This window comes from Manis pentadactyla, chromosome 13 (genome assembly GCF_030020395.1).
Source record: "Manis pentadactyla isolate mManPen7 chromosome 13, mManPen7.hap1, whole genome shotgun sequence".
NCBI classification, from domain to species: Eukaryota; Metazoa; Chordata; class Mammalia; order Pholidota; family Manidae; genus Manis; species Manis pentadactyla.
In genome coordinates this window covers 97,473,668-97,494,766 of record NC_080031.1, presented here as the reverse complement: position 1 = coordinate 97,494,766, position 21,099 = coordinate 97,473,668, and the positions used below count along the sequence as shown (strand labels likewise).

General features: G+C 48.6%; 1 protein-coding gene across 1 annotated transcript in view; it reads left to right on the top strand.

The window, feature by feature from the left end:
* LOC118918706 (short transient receptor potential channel 7) overlaps positions 1 to 20,874 on the top strand; it is a 42,283-nt gene extending 21,409 nt beyond the window's left edge. Inside the window, exons 4-8 of the mRNA XM_036897760.2 lie at positions 4,973 to 5,168; positions 10,230 to 10,451; positions 11,116 to 11,196; positions 18,342 to 18,417; positions 20,050 to 20,874. Coding sequence (XP_036753655.1) covers positions 4,973 to 5,168; positions 10,230 to 10,451; positions 11,116 to 11,196; positions 18,342 to 18,417; positions 20,050 to 20,219 — 745 coding nt within the window. The 3' untranslated portion in view covers positions 20,220 to 20,874. The remainder of the gene's footprint in view (positions 1 to 4,972; positions 5,169 to 10,229; positions 10,452 to 11,115; positions 11,197 to 18,341; positions 18,418 to 20,049) is intronic.
* The last annotated feature ends 225 nt before the right edge of the window (positions 20,875 to 21,099 follow it).

Sequence of the window (21,099 nt, the reverse complement as noted above, 5' to 3'; positions counted from 1 at the left end):
GACACAGGCTCGCAGGGCAGGGCAGGGCAGGGGCGGGTTCAGCCGTCCTCAGGCATTTGACTCCCTCTTCTGACCTTCCGCAAGACTGGTCCAGCGGCTCTTGGTCTCCAGGTCTGGGCATCAGAGAAACAGCCACCCTGGCAGGGTCTTTCTATACTCCAACCACCTTCCTCCATCACTCCAGCTCCGATGGCAGGGGAGCATCGTTTCTGCTTCCGCAGAACTCCAGCACAGCAGTAGCTATTGTCTCCCAAACTTGAGAACAGCCTTTCAGGAGCTGATCCTCCTGCTTAATGTTAGCCTGCTCTGTGCACATGTGGGTAGGTAAGTGAACTTAGCTGTTTGGGGTGGGGCCCGAGTTCCGTGACACCGGAGGGAGGGCTTCCTGGCATTTCTGAAGCAGCAATTTTCATAACAATTGCCCCAAAGCCTCGCCTTGTTGATCAGTTTGTTCTCTGAGATCCATACACAACTGCCTCTTCAGGCAACCTGTTATTAAAGTCCCATTATCCAGGCGAGACAGACCTGGAAGAGAACTGATTACCTCGCCCTGCCTCCTGCATGACAGACCAGCCCCAACCATCCCCCCACACACACACCCGCGCAGTAAGAGGGGTGAATCACGGTCTATTCAGCGTCACTCACAGACAGTCCCCTGGGAGCACTTCTTATGCTAGGATGGCCTATTGACTACACTTTCCAGTCCCTTCCACTGCAAGCCGAGAGTCAAATATTAAAAGACAGCATGGGCTGGAGAAATCAGAAAGAGGATTTGCATGAAACCCAGGGTTTGGGATGATCTTGGCAGACAAGAAGGAAAATGTGGCTTGTCAGAATAGTCAACAAACATTTGAATTATTAACACCATTCAGCCCTGTGAGGAAGCACCTGAGGGGCTGGTGGGCGCGTGTGTGTTCCCCAGTAAGGCAAGACAAACGGCATCCTTGCCTGCAGCCGTACAGCCTTCTCTCACCCTGTCTGGGACCTCCACAAGGTCAGAAACAAGTCTGGGCACCCGTGTATCCTCACCACCTGGTGCAGTGCCTGGCACATCGTCCATAGCTCATTTAGTATTGGCAAACAGATGAATAAATATAATAGTGACCCTTACTGGGCTTTTACTATATACTTTACATGGGTTGTTCATTTAATTCACAGCAACTTAATAATAAGGCACCACTAACCCTTTCACAGATGAGTAAATGGAGGCTCGAACAGGTTCTGTAACATGCCTCAACTCCCACAGTCAGTGCATGGCGGAGCTAGGATTTGCACCCAGGCATGCACCTTTGTTCTTCTTACTCCTCCTGCTATCTTGTGAAGCTTCCTGTGATTGACACACTTGAAGGAATCTGTCACAAACTCTGTAGGTAGCCAGAGTGAGTAGGAGGAGGATGTGGAGCCAGTGACCACCATCCCTTCAGTACAGAACCTCATGTTTAGCCTTGAGACCAGCTAGTTGATTGAAGGGGCTTTTGAGATAAGTTGCTTGGTGAGTATCAAGCCTATTCCAAGATATTTTCTTCCTGAAAGACAGCCCCTCACCTCCAGCCTCCACAGTGACTGCCTTCTGCCCCATGCCCTGGGTCTCACAGTCCTGAAAATTGTGGGTGATGGTTAATGCATGACTCAGAGAGCATCACAAACTCATGAAACATTGGGGTCGGCACCAGTGCCCAAGCTCTTGGGATTAGTAAGGTGCCTTTGACTCCTTTGCAAGGCCAGCCTTCTCTCTAAGAACGTATCATTGTAGTTTCCAAGGTCAAGGTAACACAGGTCTTTGCCCACTCAGGGCAGTAAAAACAAGTTTCGTTTAATTCTTGGCACATATTTAACCAGAAGATGCCACTACCATGGCATATCAAGTTAATTGTGGAGCTCTTGTCGCCATAAAAAAACATCTAGATTTCATGGGATTTTTTCCCTCCCTTTTTCTTTCTGCTAGGCTGTCATATTCATATTGATTTATAAGAGCTCTTTATATAAGAAAGACATTATTCATTGTCTGTCATGTGTTACAAATATGAATTCTTTTCTCTTATATTTTTACTTACTATGTTTTTGATATGCAAGTATAGTTTCATGTGATCATCTCTCTCCTTTCCCTTTCTGTTTCTGAAACCTCTCCCAACCCAATTTTATATAAATACCAATACTTTATTCTAGTTTTTTGATCATGTAGTTTTTAGCATTGAACTCTTCAATTCCATTCAGAACTTGTTTAGTTATTTGATTTGAGCTATGGATAAAATATTTAGTTTTGCTTACCATTTTAGCCCAGCAAATTAAGTATAGCTCAGCCCATAAGATCCTCTCTGAGAAACAACAAAATCAGTTTGTTCAGTTAGTCCAGTTCATGTCAAGAGCGCCGAGTACAAATGAAATACCCAAGAGATCCTCATGGTGAATCTAGCCATTTTGGATGATTTGAGCCAATGGACCCAGCTTTTCTTTAAAGGGGTTCTTGCTACTGCAACCCATTTTGCCTCATAATAAAAGGAAGTAAGGGTTATAGACACTCCCTAAAGAGCTTGGAAAAGATTGTTAAAAATGTGTCGTTGGGCTAAGACCCCCCCCTTCCTGCCCATTCAGGTGCCATGGACTCGGGCAATCCCAGTGAATCTGGGCTTCTTGTAATTAGATTCTCGTGGAGGTCATGGCCAAATTCAAGTCCAGAGGCTAATCCTTAAACTATAGAATATAAATGAAAAAGGTGTGAAGATTGTCTGGAAGCCAGACAACAGATCAAGCAGACCGGCACTGCAAGCCTGGGGTTGGGGGTGCTGGGAGGGGAGGATCTAAGGCACCGTTGGCGGAGGTATCTGTAAATATCCTTTTACTAGAACGCATACTGCTTAATGGGCCAGCTCCACTTCCTGCAGATTATTGACACAGAATGCCTAAGTGAAGACAGCAAGGATAAATCAGAGCTTAGTGGCAAAATCCATAGCAAGAAGCAAATGAGAAAAAAATACAAGCTGGAATCTAGGCCATTTTCCCTGATCAAAATTCAGAAGGCTTTCCCTGAATGAGTTCCATAAATTGCTTCGTTTGTGTCAGGGGTTTTCCAAGGTAAGAAAGGGAAGATGAATTTCTGTAAAACATCTCTCAGTTGCATGTATTGTCCATCTCTTAGGTTGTTCATGGTAAATGCGTCATCCTGAACCAGTACCCGGCTGCCCAGCCCCTCCCTCACACAGCGTGTCCACCAGCTCCCCTGCTGAGCCTGCTAGGAAGAGAACAATGTCAGAGAGATCGCATCTGCTGTCTCCTTCCAGTGCTGGACCTGGGGCTCAGCCAGTGGTTTTGGCTGCCCTCTGCCACTGTTCCCTTCCACCAGGGTGGTAACTGAAAGATTACTTCTTCACGGAAGACAATACCTGCAGTGAATCCTGCCCACATGTTGAACTGCATTTTTTTGACACAAAATGGATGCTGTGCCTTGCACGAGGAAACAGTTGCCTCCTGGTCTCAGAATAGCATCAGGAGCTGGACCTCCAAAATAATAGCTTAATACCCAGTCGTTACTTATAACTCCCAACTAAATTCCCTCTTACTAAAACCAAAATAAATTCAAAATTCCAAACTCACAATTTTAAAAGAAATCAAAATCAAATAATGATAACAAAAAGCACTTCAATTTTCAGGTTTCAGACTCTAGGATGCATAGGGAATGAGTCAAACCACTGGCTAGACCTAGACACACGCACACACACATACGAAAGCTGAAAATTCATGCAAGTCAGAGTTGGATTTTTAGCCAAAGTGCCTAGTAACTAGTATTTTTGTACATCTTGTGAAATAAATACCAATCCTTAAGAAATGCTGGGATTTTTTTTTTTTTTTGAGATTTAGCTAAGTCTGGCTATTTTGGGGTGTGTTGAAAATGTGAAATGTTTAAGAGAAAAAAGAAAGTGCTTTCTCATAATGGTACCCAAAACGTGGATACAAACTAAAAGACCTGCACTTAACCATTTAGATGTTAATCAGATAGACATGCATGTTCTAAACCATTCAGGCGAATGCCAGCTCTCTGATTAAGTTTGATATCATAAGCCTGATGTAGGATTATAGCCACAAGGTATAGACTATGAAATGTGCTTGGAGTGTCTTGAGTGTATTCTTAAAGCTAGTGTATTTTGACAACTTTGTAGGCTCAAAAGGGTCAAAGAGCACTGTTCTAAAAGCCACATCTTCTCTGAACTGCCCTCAGAACACAGGCAGCGTCTACCTTGAGTAAGCTGCAGGGTGAGGTCTGGACAGTTGCCTGGGAAATATGAGCAACACCAAACTCACCACTCTCATAATTCAACTCCAGTTTAGGGGACTTGATACATGTGGACGGCCTCACTACCCAGAGCCAGCGGGTAGTAAAAGATAGTGGTTAGAAGTACGTGCTTTTGAAACCCTTGGACATGCCTGGGTTTGCACCCCACTTTTCTGCTGGGTGCCATTGGGAAAGGCATGTAAGGCCCTGTCAGTGCTTCTATCTGTAAAAAGGAAGTAATGAGTGAGCCACCGCACAGATGGTCATGAGGCTTAAGAGCTGCTCTGGCAAGTGCCCAGCAAGGGCCGGGCACCCTGATGCTAACTCCTCCGTGGGCACCACCCTCTACCCCTTCACACAGGGCTGCAAGTCTGAGAAGAGACACTCAAGAGACTATTGAAGAGTGTTCTTTCTAAGGCTAAAAGGCTAAAACAAGAGCAAACATTTGCCCTTGGTGTTTAATTTTAAATGTTTAATTACAAGATAAAAACGATACCACAGCTGGGAGTCCCAATAAATGGACTGAATGGAAAAGAAAGAGCCTGTGCTTTGTAATATTCTTGGAAATCTGGATATCTCATTATTTCATAATGCAGGCACCAGCCCCACTGCGAGGTAACCGCTGAAGTCTGGGTAATGGCAATTTTCTTATGAGAAGTGTTAGCTGATGCTAACTGCCTGAAAGGACTGTCTGTTTCCTTGCAGGGTTGAAGAAAGTTTTAAAACCTTATTTTGGTCCATCTTTGGCTTGTCTGAAGTGATCTCGGTGGTGCTGAAATACGACCACAAGTTCATTGAGAACATCGGCTACGTTCTCTACGGCGTTTATAACGTCACTATGGTGGTAGTGCTGCTCAATATGCTGATAGCCATGATCAACAACTCCTATCAGGAAATTGAGGTAAGACCAGTTCATTGAAAATGCTCTCTCCCCCTTGGTTTAATTTACATTGCTGTTTTCAGAAATGAGGATAATGATCTTAAAAGCCTTTGTGTTATTAAATGTGAGGCCAGAACAGCAAACAACCAGCATTCTTCCTGGATTCCTCCAAAAAGCCTTTTGTGTCCATGTTGACACAGCAGGCACCACACGTAAAATGGTCCAAGTGGCAGAAAGAATCGGGGTCACAAATCTTTCCTCTTTTACATGTGTCTCCTCAGAACAGCATGCAGGTGACCTATGGCAAATTGGAATGACTGTATTTTCAGGCCACATTCCCTTCTGAAGCCATGCACACATTATTTATTAAGTACCGATTATTTATTTATTTCATAAAATATATTTATTAAGTATATTGCTAAGCACCAGCAATATAGAGATGACTAAGACAGAGCCCCTGCCCTGAAAGAACTCAGTCCTTGGAGGAGAACAGAGGCTTCGATCAGCAAATTGCTGTGTCCTGGGGCCAACTCACCCAGAGGAGACCAACCAGGTGCAGGAGGCACTAAGCAAGCTGTGATTGACCACGGGGGCAGGGAGCGTCCAGAAGTGATGATTGAAGGCCAGTCAAAGACTAATACAATCTTGCTGAACAGATAAGGTAGTTGAGAGGCAATTTATCAAAATCTAAAATGCACAAACCATAAGGTATTGATTGCAGCCTTGTTTGGAACAGCCAGAAAATGAAAACAAACTAAATGAGTATTAATAGGCTTCTAGTTAAATAGATTAGGGTGCATCTGAGCAGTGAGATACTTGCAGTTTTGAGAGGAAGATGTTCTCTATATACTGACGTGGAAAGACCTCCAGTTAGAGTGAAAAAAAAAATCAAGTTGCAGAACAATGTATACCATGTGCTCTTTCTCACGTAAGAGAGGAAGAAAAGGGACCACATACTCATTTTTTATTGTATAAGCATTTGAAAAAGAAAAAAGCCTCTGAAAGGGTACTCAAGAAACTGCAGAACAGGGGAGGGGTTGAGAGGGGAGGGTTGGGGACATGGTGGGTGGAAGGCTTTTCTCTTTATACTTTTTTATGTTTTATAAGTTGTATTGTTGTTTTACTTATTATAAAGTTAAGTAAACAAACTAAAAATTAAAGTAAAATCATTAACCCTTTGACTCAACAATTCCAATTCTAGGACCAAATCCATGCAGAAATACAATTTTACATAGATGTTCATTAAAGGAAAACCTTGGAAATAACCCATCAATATCAGAAAGTTTAAATAAACTAAGATATAGTATAGATCTTAGGACAGACAGTGTATATACAATGAGAAAAAATTTTTGTCTTAACACAGCAAAATCCCTATGATATCGTTAGGTGGAAAAATGCAAGTTGTAGAAATACACATATAGGTAACATCTTATTTACATAATAAGACATGCATCTACAGAAAGGAAAAGTAGAAAAGGTAGAGGAAAAAGTACCACACCCTTGACCCTGGACATCCCCTGGGGAAGGGAGTAAGAGGAGAGAGGAGATTTGAAAGGCAACTGTCACATTTTCTTGTGTACTGTACTTAAGTCTTTTATAAGAAACAATTATTTGTGTATTTCTCCCATAGAAAAAAATTAAGACCTCATGTATTAGTTTGCTATGGCTGTCATAACAAAATCCCACAGACCGGGTGGCTTAGCATCTGAAAGTCATTTCCTCACTGTTTTGTAGGCTAGACATTCGAGACCACAGGGTGGTTTCTCAGGAGGGCCCTCTCCTTGGCTTGCAGACGGCCGCCTTCCTGCTGGGTCCTCACGTGGCCTTTCCTCTGTGCACATGCATCCCTGTCTCTCTTGTTCTATGACGGCACTAGTCATATTGGAGGAGGGTCCCACCTTATAACCTCACTTAGCCTTCATTAGATTTTGAAAGGCCTTATCTCCAAATACAGTCACATTCTAAAATACTAGGGATTAAGGCTTCAACATACAAATTTTAGGAGGGAATGTTTGGTCCATACACACACCCCCCACCAAAAAAAAGAGTATTCTAAATAGGAGGAACAACATGTATAAGGCAGAGGGGGTGAAACAGTCTGGTTTATTTGCCTGCAAGAGGGTAGACTGCGCAAGGTGAGAGGTGAGAGGTGAGAGGTGAGAGGAAGAGGTGAGCCGGCAGGAAGTCTTAGCCTCCCCAGACGCCACCACCCACAGGAAATGCAGCACTGCTGATGGACAAACATATTTTTTTCAAACTGCTTTATGTGTGTGGTCACCTGTGTGGATGAGCTGTTGCCAACTAGCCCTCCCTGCCCTTCTGGGCCTCAGTTTCCCCATGTGTAAGAGAAACCAGATGGGGCCTGGACAATTTGTGGGTCTCTGTACCACTCATCCCAGGCAGTCTGCACCATCTTAGCAAACACATCCCACTTTGCTCCAAATGAACGTGGTATGTAAAGCCGAGTGATTGGCAAGAGAGAGGCCCACTAGTTTGAGGCAGGAGTGGGCAAGCGCCCCACCACAGCATGGTGCCATGAGCTGGAGAGAGCACAGCATCCCACACCTCCCTGCTGGGCTCTGAGCTGCTCCTTGTCAGGTGACAGCATGTGTCCTTCCCCATCCTAACTAGCACTTGGAGTGCAAGGACCCTGAGAAGCAGAGTGAGGCCTGGGGGCAGTGGCTGGTACTCCCGGTCACAGTGCACTTTGATGAAGCGCACGTCTAGACATCCTTGCATAAGAACACTTATTTACTCAGTCAGTGCATCCTGAGCAGCTGCTCTCTGAATCCGTGGACCGCCTGCCTGTGCTCCTGCCATCCCTGCACTGCTGGCCCACGGGTGGGAGAGAGGCCTGCCCCCACCCAGACCGGCAGCCCTGCCCGCGCCTGCTGCCTGTGTTCCCTCCTCCCGGGAGCCACTGCAGTTATCCCTGCCGCACCTGCACCCCACCTCCATCTAATCCTTCCTGTCAGCTTTTAAATAAATCTCTTGATCTTAAAAAAATAAAACCTACAAAAAAAATCTCACTTTCCAGCTCTTGACCTCTTTCTCTCCTGTACTTTACTACCCACTTTCTCAAAGAGCTGTTTACACTTCTCACTGCCTCTCCCACTAACTCACTCCTATTCTTCTCTACTCCCTACTTCACCCACACTGACCCGGTTGAGAGCTCCTCACCTCTTGGATGGCAGCTCAAATGCCAGCCACTGGGGCAGCCTCCCTGACCCCCAGGCCAGGTCAGGGGCCCCTGCGCCCATAGCCAGACTGTTCGGCAAGGAACAGATTGGCTGTGCCAGGACCTACCTTGCACAGGCCGGGTGCACTGTAGGTGTTCAACAGATGTTTGCTGAAAGCTAGGCACTGAAAACTAGGTACATTTAAATTCTCTAGTAACCACATTACAAAAAGTAAACATGGAATAGGTGAAATTAATTTCAGTGATATGTTTAGTAGCTGAAATTTACTAGCTACTAAAGTAGCTAGGTTTACTAAGTGTCTGACATGAAGTGTTTTTCATGCAATAAGTCCTTTAATTTTCACAACAACCTATGAGGTAGGTATTGTCATCCTCATTTTTCAGACGAGGAAACTGAGAAGCGGCTAAGTCACCTGCCACGGCTACACAGCTAGAAAGGGACAGAGCCGTGACTTGAGCCCTGGCAGCCTCCAGAGCCTGTGCTCTCACCGTTGTACCACCCTCTATCTCAGATGGGGTGTCCCTGTCACAGCTGTCTGCTGTCGAGCAGAGGCCCAGAGCAGCCCTTGCCCTCACAAAGCTTCCAGTCTAAAAGAACTCTTTGGGTTGTCCCCGTAGCCCAGGCCAGGTGCTGACGGGGTCTCAGCAAACGCAAACAAGCTAGTGACGCCTGCGGGCGATGGCCCTGTATCTCACAGGACGTCCTTGCTGGGTTCACAGCCCCTTGAAGCGTAGCTCATGCCTGTGCAGAGAGGAAGCCAGGCTCACGGACCGCAGGGCCATGTGAAGGCGGCAGCATTGTCTCCATGTGCGGATGAGGAAGCCCAAGGCCCTCACCTGAAGCCGTACAGCCTGCGAGGGATTGCAAACCCAGGTCTGTCTGATGCCAAATCCCATGCCTCTTCCCCGGCCTCAGACGTCAGGGGCCCCACCTCACTTTCTGGCGTGAGCACCGAGTCAGAAGTAACAGACTGGAGGCTTAAATCCACCACTCTTGCCAGGGAAAGCAACATGGCCAGACTATGTCCTGCTTACTAACTAGTCAGGTCTATTTCCCTTGAGCTGCATATGCAGAATCTCTTAACATCCTCCCAGCAGCACCCAGACCATTAAGAAATACACTTTGTAGTGAAATGCACTGTGGTGTCCAGTACGTAGACTCTATGTACCTGTTGAGGACTTGAAATGTGGCCGGTCCCAATTGAGATGTGCTATTAGTATACAATACACACCAATTTCAAAGACTCAGTATTAAAAAAAAGTGAGCTATCTCAATAATTTTTATAAGGATTACATGTTGAAATATTTCAAATCACTAACTAATGGATTGCCCATTAAAAATGGACTGAAACATATCACTGAAATTCATTTCACCTATTCCATGTTTACTTTTTATAATGTGGTTACTAGAGAATTTAAATGTACTTGGGTGGCTCACTTTGTGGCCCACATCCTATTCTGCCGGGCGCTGCTGCTCTGAAAGGTGAATAGCGGGTGCTGCGGTGGCTGGGGGCGCAGTGAGCAGAGCTGTAAATGCCAACGGATGACGAGAGCAAGTGGCAGTGGAAAAGCTCTTTAGTAAAGGGTAAGCGGAGGATGTTGGTGAAAATACCCAGTGGAGAATCAGGGCCGATGAGCGGGCTGAGGATTTCAGCCATGAATCCTGAGGAATTAGGCAGAGATTAGGTATGACTCCTTGTCGGGTTTTAGTGAGTGCAGAGGCCGCAGCGCGTGCCTCTGAAAGGAGGAAGAGTATCCACAATGTATCAGAGCTCCTGTTCGGAAATCCCCCGTCAGGATCTGCAGACCACATCCCCACTCCAGATGGACCTCGCGTGTCAGATTGCGGCCTTTGACAGTGTGCGGTCTCCCTCGTCCCACAGGAGGATGCAGACGTGGAGTGGAAATTTGCCCGAGCAAAGCTCTGGCTGTCCTATTTTGATGAAGGAAGAACTCTACCTGCTCCTTTTAACCTAGTGCCAAGTCCTAAATCATTTTATTATCTCATAATGAGAATCAAGATGTGCCTCATAAAACTCTGCAAATCTAAGGCCAAAAGCTGTGAAAATGACCTTGAAATGGGCATGCTGAACTCCAAATTCAAGGTAGGTGGCATGGGGTATGACGGGGCTAGAGAAGGCAGCAGGATGGCGAGAAGGGAGTTGTGTGCACTTGATTCAGATGGTGTCCCCGATGCAAGGGGGACTCAGGAGCTGGGTGGGGCCACTGCTTTTCTGAATCTGCGGCACCTCCGCAAAGCTGCAGCACCAGCATGGGTGGGGCGGCCTGTGGGGGCTCCCCTTCTGTGCGCTGTCCCTGAAAGGTGCACATTGCTGGGGGCTTAGCAAGCCACCCGGCCAATAAGTGACCCCCCTGAGGGAACCTCTTAGCGGACTCGGAAGCAAAATAGCTCTTTCCAGAAAAGACCTGGAGAATGGTCTCAGAGAAGAAAGTTCTCTGACCATTATTTCCTCCTCGTGAAAGTCACAATATTCATTAGCATATTAAAATCTCTGAGGAGTCCTAGAGGAAAGACACCCATACAACTTTAACTCGGTGTTTCCCAGACAACGTGGACCAAACAATATCCTGTAACCACTGACATCCTACAGAACTAAACTCCCCAGGAACAGTGTTGTAGTAAGCCAAGCAGCAGTGGCTGTATCAGCCTCCCAAGGGTCCTCTTTTTAGAGACAGCCCCATATGTGGGTGCTGTTCAAGTTCTACCCTGTATGTATGTATTATGTATTGGGGTTTTCTCTTCCCCAGAAGGCTCGCTACCAGGCTGGCATAAGGAATTCTGAAAACCTGACAGCAAATAACAGTTTCAGCAAGCCCACCAGATACCAGGTAAGCCCCCCTTTCCCAGGTCTGGGCAGAAGTGGACCCCATTCAGACATGGACTTAGGCACATGGCTCTCTCATGCCCTCCGAAGACCACTTCTTCCCTTCCTTCACTCAGAAAGTATGGAGTCCCTACTATACGCCAGGTGCTGCACTAGTTACTGGGGCTGCAGACATGGGTCCATCCTAGTGACACTCCCAGTCCAGTAAGGGATAGAGAAATGGACAAGTAAACACACAAATAAATACATAACTTTAAGTCAGTGAAAGTGCCAGAAAGAAACAGCTTGCAAAAACGGAGAAAAATCGAGGGCCCCTAACACTAACGGGCAGTGACTGCAATGGGGCTTGGGGGGGAGACTCGATAATATGGGGGAATGTAGCAACCAGATTGTTTTTCTTGTGAAACCTTCATCAGAGTGTATATCAATGATACCTTCATTTAAAAAATAATAATAATAAAAAACAATCGCGGGGCCCTGCTTAGATATGGTTATCAGAGGAGGCCTCGTCAGGGAGAGAACAATTAGCTGAGACCTCAGATGAGGAGGAGGCAGAGATGTGAGGCCCTCTGGCAGAGGAAAAGCAGCAGCAAAAGCCAGAGGGGAGAGGTCTGGCAGTTCCAGCACAGCTGGGGCTCAGCAGGGAAGAGGGGAGGGCACTGAGGTCAGAGGAGAAAGCAGGGCACCAGACCAAGGTGAGGATGTGGAAGGCAGTGGGAAGAATTTAGCTCTGGGGAGGGAGAAGATGACAGCATTTTATTCATGCTGAATGAAGACCACCTAACTGCTACCATGGGAGAAGACTCACGGGCCAAGCATGGAGGCAGGAAGACAAGTTAGGAGGATGTGACAGGCACCCAAGTGCAAGGGGTGGTGGCCTGGACACGAGGGTGAGTAGGATGATGGAGGAAAGCAGGCAGATTCACGCACAGCCAGCGGGACCTGACACACACCAACAGGGGTGGGGTAAGGAGACGCAGGGACTCCCAGGCATCTGTCGTAAGCAACCAGGTGGGTATCCGTGTTTTCAGTGAGAGCGCCTGACCCCAGACTGCCAGCCTGGCGAAGTCTGCTGTTATAAAAGTCAGATCTTTCCTGCTTGTAGTCCTTGCATTGCTTTTGGCAATTAATACCAAACCTCTGTTATCAGTCTGAGTTAGCCGTGAGCCGGTGCTACCTGGTAACTTACGGGTCATCGGTTATAAAAGTGCAGGCCATTCTTTTTCTCCCTTCTGCTGCTCTGCGATCAGCAGTGTTACCCACGCTGATCATTCCTTATAGATGTAAATGTGAAGCTGTCCTCAGCCTTCCTTTGGGCGAGGTGATGTGTCCCTGGCCCTACCATCCCAGGGGGAGCAATCACAGACTTCGTATCGTCCCGACACAGGTCTCTAATTGAATCTCCATCCAGATTTCAGAAGCCAGCTGTGCAGCTAAGAGGATGTAAATGCACAATTAAGAAATGGCTCATCCCTCAAAGTACTTATAGTTTTATCAGATGACATGAGTGAAAAATGGGCAACAGGCAAATCTTGTATTTAATTGTGTGCAAAATTGGGCCTGGCCAGTTTGATCCATTTTGAGTGATTTTACAGGACAAATCCCTTGGTCACTGGAAGGATTTTTATTTCTCGGCTTCTCAGAGAGAAGTATAGATTGTGTGTGTCACAGAAAAGATAGAAAGCCCTAATGGGTTAGGGCCAAATCTCTCATGGGTTTGGAGAAGAATCACTGCTGAGACAAAGGAAGACTGATGATGTGGTGAGTGCCCTGTACCCAGAATGAATCCTTTATGAGTGAGACTGCTTGCAAAAGCCATCTCTGAGCAATCCCATTTTTACCTCCCCTCATCCCGGTTGGGCCGCTGAGGCCCTCAGCCTGCGGGAGTGCTTCCGGCTGTGCTGACAGAGGATGGCTGGTTGGCAGCTTCGGGCTACCGGTGACCTTGGACAGCTTGCTCACCTTGTGTTCTGTGAATCCACCAAGAAACGCCTGGGGCTACTCATTCAAATAGTTACTGCAGAGAAGAAGAAAGGAAAACTGGGCCAGCAGGCATCAGAGGGAGGGGCTTGGGAGGACAGCAGCGGGGGCAGGGGGTTCCAGGCCCTCGCACTCTGCTGGGCCCAGCCTGGTGTGGTCCAGGCAGCTTCCTGAAGCATCCGTCATCTGCTCAAATAGGAGGACACCGTGAGATGGACAAAAGGACAGTTGGGAGCAGGCTAGACACTAGCCCAGGGGCAATCTCACCATGCCCCTATGAGAGGCAGCATCCTTCACCCCATGTAGGCTGGGTGGTGAAGATCACAGAGCCAGGTGAACTGAGATCGGTCTGTACTGCATCACGCTGCCCGGGCACTGGCCCGTTACTCATCCGCACAGTGCTGGACCAGAACCAGCCTTAGAACCTGCCCCGCCTGCTTTCGACCAACACTAAGAGATCTCCCTGAGCTTTGGAGCCTGAGTGGGGGAGGCAAGGGCAGGAGTTACATTTGCTCTTACCAGGCAGCAACTAGCGAAGCGGAGTGAAGGTTGCTTTCTTCCCAAAGCAGTTTCCAAAGGTGCAGAGACAGGAGCCCAGTTCACCACCTCGTCCCTGCTCTCCAGGCAGCACCCAGGGCCTCAGTTTCCCGAGTACTTAGGCTGTCAGCCTCTCACATGCTCGTGTTCTGAGGAACGCTGCAGCCCCGTCCTTCTTGCCCATGTAGTTTTCAGCTTGTTTCCTTTGTGTCTCCTCAGAAGATGGGCTTGATTTTTCAAGCTTAGTGCTTGCCATGTTTATTTTAAGCTCATCAATCCTTCAACTTCTGGGGTTCTCCATTGTCAGGGAAGGCAGTTCCCTCAGACCCAAGGCTCTCCTTGCTTTGCTTTTTCTTATAGGCTTCTGGGCATCTCTACTGTTAGTTTTCACAGAACTGGTTCCTTGCTTGCACAGTGTTTTTTCCAATCTGGACTCTGTGGCATGAGACTAAACAATCGAACAAAACCATAATCTTGGTGAGATGGCCAAAGCCTCCTACCAAAGCTATTCTGTGACCTCTTCCAAGACCCGGTTTGTTGGGGTGCACACAGACTCCACATGTTCACTTCCAGAGGCACGTTTCCTTCACGGGCAAAGCAAGCAGGCCGCAGCCCGAATGGGCCACAGAGTCTGGGCATAGCCAGCCCCGCCTTTATGATGCAGTCCCTTCCCCAAAGGCCCTGGGGGTCCTCTTTTTCACCTCCGGGAGGGCCTTTTCTGTAGAGATCAAAGCCAATAGGATAGACAACTTGCTGGTGCTGATTTCTTCTGTTTTGATGTCTGACAAACCTCAGTCTAGCGAATGACTTGTCCTGGGATCCATTTTGTCTACTCTCTTCCAAATGTTCCTCAATTCCTGTTTTCCTAGGCAGCAACATTGCTTTCTTTTTATTCTACTGCATTTAGCATCTCCAGTGCACCATATGTGTTCTCTTCTTTGTGTCTTTAGCTGCCCTGGTTGCACAGTCATCTCTCCCATAGAAAGACATTCTATTTTCCCCATCACAGCAGTTTCCAGAAGCCATCTAGCCCTCAGAGTCAGGAGGGGACCCACATGCCTTCGTCCCTGGAGGGGGTCTCACGGTCACGACCATCCTGACCCACTGTGCATCTCCTTCTCTTCCCCTCAAGTACCATCTCCTGCCTGAGTCATGCCACCAAAGATACTCACCTCCAGCACTTGCTAAAAACATGAGTGCTGGGTGGGCAGAGTTTTTTCCAATCTGGACTCTGTGGCATGAGACTAAACAATTGAACAAAACCATAATGTTGGTGAGATGGCCGAAGCCTCCTGCCAAAGCTATTCTGAGACCTCTTCCAAAACCCAGTTTGTTGGGGTGCACACAGACTCCGCACGTCCACTTCCAGAGGCATGTTTCCTTCATGGGCAAAGCAAGCAGGCCGCAGCCCGAATGGGCCACAAAGTCTGGGCACAGCCAGCCCCGCCTTTACGATGCAGTCCCTTCCCCAGAGGGGACTCAGTCTCTGTCCCCTCAGCCCTCAGGGGAGCAGGTACAGCTCACACAGAAGGATGACCAAGAAACAGGGACTCCCCCCTTCTTTGCTGGCTGCTCAGCTGTTGATTGCTGCCAGCAGGGCCATGTTAACTGGGGAAGTTTATTATCATCATGGAGTGAGAACTACATGGAGACAGCACAGAGATGTCTCAACCCCATCACAAAGGAAACAAACCTTTCCCCCACATACTGAAGGATGAGAGATCTTTAATGTCCATATCCTCATATCATCCACTTTAAAGAGAACTTTTGGCATGTTCCAACCATGTCAGACTTTCTGTGGACAAGACTAGCGTCTTGCTCCTGCAGATCCCAAGCTGTCTAACATGCACACGCCAGGGGGAAGCTAGGGCTCAGGCAGGACACCAAGTCTCTCAGCAACTGGCAGGCAGTTCACGCTGTTCCCTCCCAAGGTACTTGTCACTCCTGGGAGTGAACTGGGGTGAAGAGGAAGGGTACAGGCTCCCTGCTCGGCTGCAGTGCTCATGAGATTCCGCTTCCTTATTAAACCTCTACAATCCCAACGCACAACACGAGGCTTAAAACTAAACCTTTGCTTCTCTCCCCTTAGAGCTGCAAGCCTGCAGCAACCCTAGCTCAGGTCAAGTACGTGTTCAAGAGCAGGCCACAAGCATTCGTGACAGTGACATACCTGCGATCCTCCTCCCCAAGGGTAACGATTTGTTCTTATTGAAATACCCCAGGGGTAACAATTGAATGAGGCCATCCATCCTTTGAAATCTAGTTGAGGCATCCTGCTATAGAAAAGACTACTCTTTGAAAGGACAAACAGTTACCCCAAAGCGGCCCAAACCTCCATGACCAATGGGAGCCAGTTTCCTGCCTCTCATGCCCTAAAGCAGCCTGTACTTGACCTCTTTCTGAAGCTGGCGTGAAGCTTCCATGTTGGTTAATATCGCAGATCCAGCACGTCCTGTGTGGCCATGGGGAAGTCCCCTCACTCTCTGGGCCTCAGGGTCCTCATTTGTTTATGGGGGGGTCAACAGGTCATTTTGCCAAGGAGGCAAACACGACTCCTGCCTGGAGGAAGCCATCAATCCACTTGTTTCTTTGCTGGCTCTTTAGCCTTTCTCCCCTCTTCCCGGAGGGCTGCTCCGCATGGAAGGGGGCTTGTGAGGGGGGGTCTTACCTATTCAAGACAAATGGACAGGGAGGGGCATGTCTTCTATGAAGAATAAACACATACTGTGGAATCTTTTTAAATAACCGGCTCCATCACGTTACACTAAAACCCAGTGTGCACAGTGGGCTGGGAGGGCGACGCCTGCCTCCACGGCTGTGAGGACATTCTGCCCAACACCGTCACAGGAGAGAGAACCTTCCCTTCCAACCTCTGACTTATAATTTTACCTCATAAATCTAAAGGCTCTCTGACTGATGGATCCAGAAACTGCAGAACCCTTCATTCTGGAGGTTTTCCTTAAAAAGACAACCAACTTGAACTAGATCCCCTTGACTTCCATCAGCCTGAAGGTTTGTAGGAGAAGAATCCTTCTCAACTCCTTATTCAATAAGAACGTTAGATACTTGGGTTTGGGGGCTTTTTTTCCCCGTGAGAACTGGTTCAGAACAGTTTTTGTTTTGTTTTATCCTGTTTTTCCAATGGAATGTCAAGAAAATCATTGAGCCCCATGGAAAGGCATATATTCTTGTGACTCGGGCAGCCTGCCTTATTGACTAGAAGCATGTCAGTGAGAAGTCTAGCGCCGAGGTGTAACCACTGACATGACAGACCCGGGCCTCCCCGAGAGGGCACCTTGCTGAGTAACTGCTCAGCCTGAAATCAGATCATGACTCCAGCCACAGGCCAAGAGGACCCTGGCCCACAGGAGCGGCGTCTACACTCACCCTGGAGAGCCCTTCCACGTTCGCCTGAAGTCTTGGAACCTGGGGACTGCAGACGCCTCCTAGGCCAGGTCCTCACCAGCAGAGGCGCTGAGAGAACCACTGGCTGCTGGTGGTAATGAGCCATCGTCCAGCGCTTTGCCTCCCGGCAGCTCACTTCTCTTGCACTGTAAGCAGCTCTTCCTGAGCCCATGTGGCCGGAGACAATCTGCTGATGTCACACAGTGAAGCTGGGAACAGAATTCAGGCCCCTCCAATCTAGAATCTCTGTCCCCTCAGCCCTCAGGGTGAGCAGGGACAGCTCACACAGAAGGATGACCAAGAAACAGGGACTCCCCCCACCCCACCTTCTTTGCTGGCTGCTCAGCTCTTGAAAGAGTCCGGAGTCTGAGCTACCAGAATATTTTTAAATCCTGTGATTTCACAGAAACCCTGGAAAGACTAGTTGGCAAAATCCTAAAGTTCACCTCCTGCAGTCTCCTTACACTCGGCTCTATTCATGGCGTCTCTTCGGTGTTTATTCACACCTCATTAGCTTACAGAGCCAGTGTCTGTGTAATAAACGGAAGCTGCAGGCCAGACCCAGCCCCCACCCGGCATGACTGGCGGTGCGGTGCCAGGCCTGTGGGACTTCAGGGCAGCAGGATCTTGGCAAAACCTCCCAAGGCCCGGCTCTGTCTATTTCTGCCTCTGGCAGGAATTTTCCAAGGTGAGGTGGACTGGTGCCCTAAACCTGGTCCTGGCTGGGCTAAGTGAATCCCCTCTTAAGCCCAGCACCTCAGAGGGACGCAGCTCCACCTGAGCTGGCCTGCTGAGACTGCAAGACTCCCTCCTGTTCACAGTAGTTGTTGAAATAGAAGAAAGGGTTTCAGAGCTGAAGCCCAAGAAGAGGATGACTGGCTAAGGTTCACCAAGAAGGTCAGGGTCAAGTCAGGCCTAAGACCCCGATGCAGTGCCTGGGATCTTAGATGCTTCTCCCTCCTGGGGCTGCGCCTTCTGCCACGGAGTGTCCTGTCTTTACATCCTGAGACCAGGAGGTACTGAATTCTTGGGGCAAGAAGTTAAACTGAGACTGGCCCAGGTTCCCCATCAAGCAGGGTACTCCTCAGAAGTGAGGCACCAGGGGCGGGAGGATCCCCAGCAGCTGCGCAGGTACCCTGCAGGCGGGAGCAGTTGTGCCTACACTGTGCCAGCTGCCTCTGTGCTCAGCCAGGCTTGTTTGATCCCTCCCTTGTGTTCACATTTCAGAAAATCATGAAACGGCTCATAAAAAGATATGTCCTGAAGGCCCAGGTGGATAGAGAAAATGATGAAGTCAATGAAGGTGGGTGATTGGATTAGCTTCCTGAGGGTCAGAAGTCAGACACGCTCCGACCAGGCCACCAGCCAGGTGGGGTCAGCAGGGCTACGTTCTGGAGGCCCCAAGGAGGCCCGGTTTCCTCGCTCCGTCAGGCATCGGTAGAATGCAGGTCCACGCAGTCCTGGCACTGGGGTCTGTGCTCCCTGGCTGGCTTTGGCTCTAACCAAAAACAGATCCCAGACCCCACCCACACCTAATGGATCTGTATCTCTGGGGTGCTGCCTGGGAGTCTGCATTTTGATAAGAACACCAGGTCAGTCCCGTGCACAGTGAAGTTTGCCAACTACATTATTTTCACTGTTCAGGTTATTTTCCAGTCTATTTAAGCAGGTACTCTTAAATGAAAAGCACATTACCTGATACCAAGTAATTAATCTTCGTGAGACACCGAGGACAAATATTTGCTACCTAGAAACAGCCTCAGCCATGAACAAAGGCACTAAGTGTCCTCCTTTCTTGGGCCTCAGGGGCCCTCTGAACCTGGTCTTCAGTGACCCTCAGACTCATCTGGGGCATCCAGAGTGCAGCCTGAAGGTCAACAAGGACTGAACTCACCCCTTAGCTGACAATTTCTAGGGGCTGAGCACAGCCCATCCACCTACCCCTACTTCAAACATAAAACTGCAGGTGTCATGCCGGCCAGGCTTGAGCAGTGTGTGACTGTGACTGACAGGAATGTACCTGATTCTAGAAGGTGGGCCAGCCCAGCTCTCATGCCACTAGACTCACACCAGGAAACAGAGGCTCACTGAGGCCCCTGATGAAAATAAAATAGTACGCATTTGTCCAAATTGGCCAGACTGTACCTTTAAGATCTCTGCATTTTCTTATGTAAGGTATACCTAGAAAATAGATATGAATAATATGTTCCCAGGCAGCGGACTCCCACTTAAGTCTACTGTCTATAACATCAGAAAGGAACCTTTCAAGTAAAAAGAATCCAACAGCCCAGGCCCATGTGGATTCCTAAGGATGAGGTTCATTGGGGAAGTAAGAGAACGTCCCACCTGCTGGTCGCCTGCCGACTGGGAAGAGGAGGTGGCAGAGCCGCTGGCCTGGTGTGGCCGGACCCGGCTTCCGTGAGGCTGCGTGGCTCTGTGGTGATGTCCGCTGGGCTGAGCGGTTCCCTTCACACTTGGGAGTTTCTTCTTTCTGTAAATAACAACAGAACAAATGAAAAAAAATGTTCCATTTAATGAGGGTGTTGCCCTCAGTCTTGAAATCTGTCTTTATTGGCTCCGAGACCTACATTCTAAAAACTATGATAGGTAACACTGTTTAGAGAACAACAAAATCTATCATGGTTTTTAGAATGTAGGTGCTAGCAATTCACAACCCTGATCTTGACTCCTCCGTCCACCTCAGACCCTTAACAGAGAGCTTGACCAGAAATGGGAGAAGAGTTTCAAATGCCCTTCAGTGGTAGGAGCTGGGGGGGTACTCAGGTCAAAACAGAGCTCCCATTCCCTCCCCTCCACCCCTGGAAGGCTGGGCCGGCAACCTGACGTCCTGCTGGGAAGACGCAGGCCCCAAACATACGTGGGGCGAGCCCCGTCTGCCCGCTCCTGCTCACCAAAATCTCATCTGTCTTTGCAGGCGAACTGAAGGAAATCAAGCAAGATATCTCCAGCCTGCGCTATGAGCTCCTTGAAGAGAAATCTCAAGCTACCGGCGAGCTGGCTGACCTGATCCAACAGCTCAGTGAGAAATTCGGGAAGAATTTAACCAAAGATCACCTGAGGGTCAACAAGGGCAAAGACATTTAGCAGCCTGCACCGGCATCTGTGACTTCTACCAGCATTCTCAGGCCAGGTGGGGTGCCCTGGCCGCCAGCCCTGGTGGGGAGGGGTCCCAGGCCCACTCGTCTAGGACACTGCGGGGACCCACTGGCTCCGTCCTGAGCAGCCTTGCTGACATCTGCAGCCTGGTGGCCTTCCTGGACACAGAACTGTTGTGAATCTAGGCCAATGGGGAAGAACGGCGACCTTAGGAAGAGGGGAGGAAGTGCTCCAGACACGTGTGGGCCCTTTGGTCCAGTCACAGTGACGTGTGTCCCTGTGGCCAGCACAGGAAAAGGCCTTCTTGGATGCACACACGTGCCCTCCTGCTGCACACGGACCACAGCTCCGTCTGCGTCCTGAGACCACAAACCACCTCATCCCATGTGCCCTTCCTCGCTCCCTCCCTGCCACCCACACACATCCCAACAGAACCGGGAGGTGACCTGTGATCTATTCTTAAGTGCCAGCTGAGAACACAGATAGCCTACTAGCAAAATAGTTCTATTTGTTTATAAAAAAAAAAAATTTAAAAATCTTAAATCAAAAATTGTACTGTAGGTAACACTGTTTAGAGAACAACAAAATCTAAATGATGTATTTTTACCTTTATTAAGATTATCTTGTATTTACTATTTTTACCTAAAATGGAAATAAAATTACCTCGTCATAGCCCGGGAAGGCCCTGTGGATGCGCTGCCCTCCTGCTGCCCTGCGCCGTCCGGGGGTGGCCGCAGGGGCCTCGGACCAGCGCGTCCCCAGGGACACAATGGGGCACGTGTGAGCGGGGACGAGACCACCCCCTGGCTGAGAGTCATGCCCCAGGGACCCCCACCTCCCTGGACCTCCTCCCACCCCAGACCCAGGG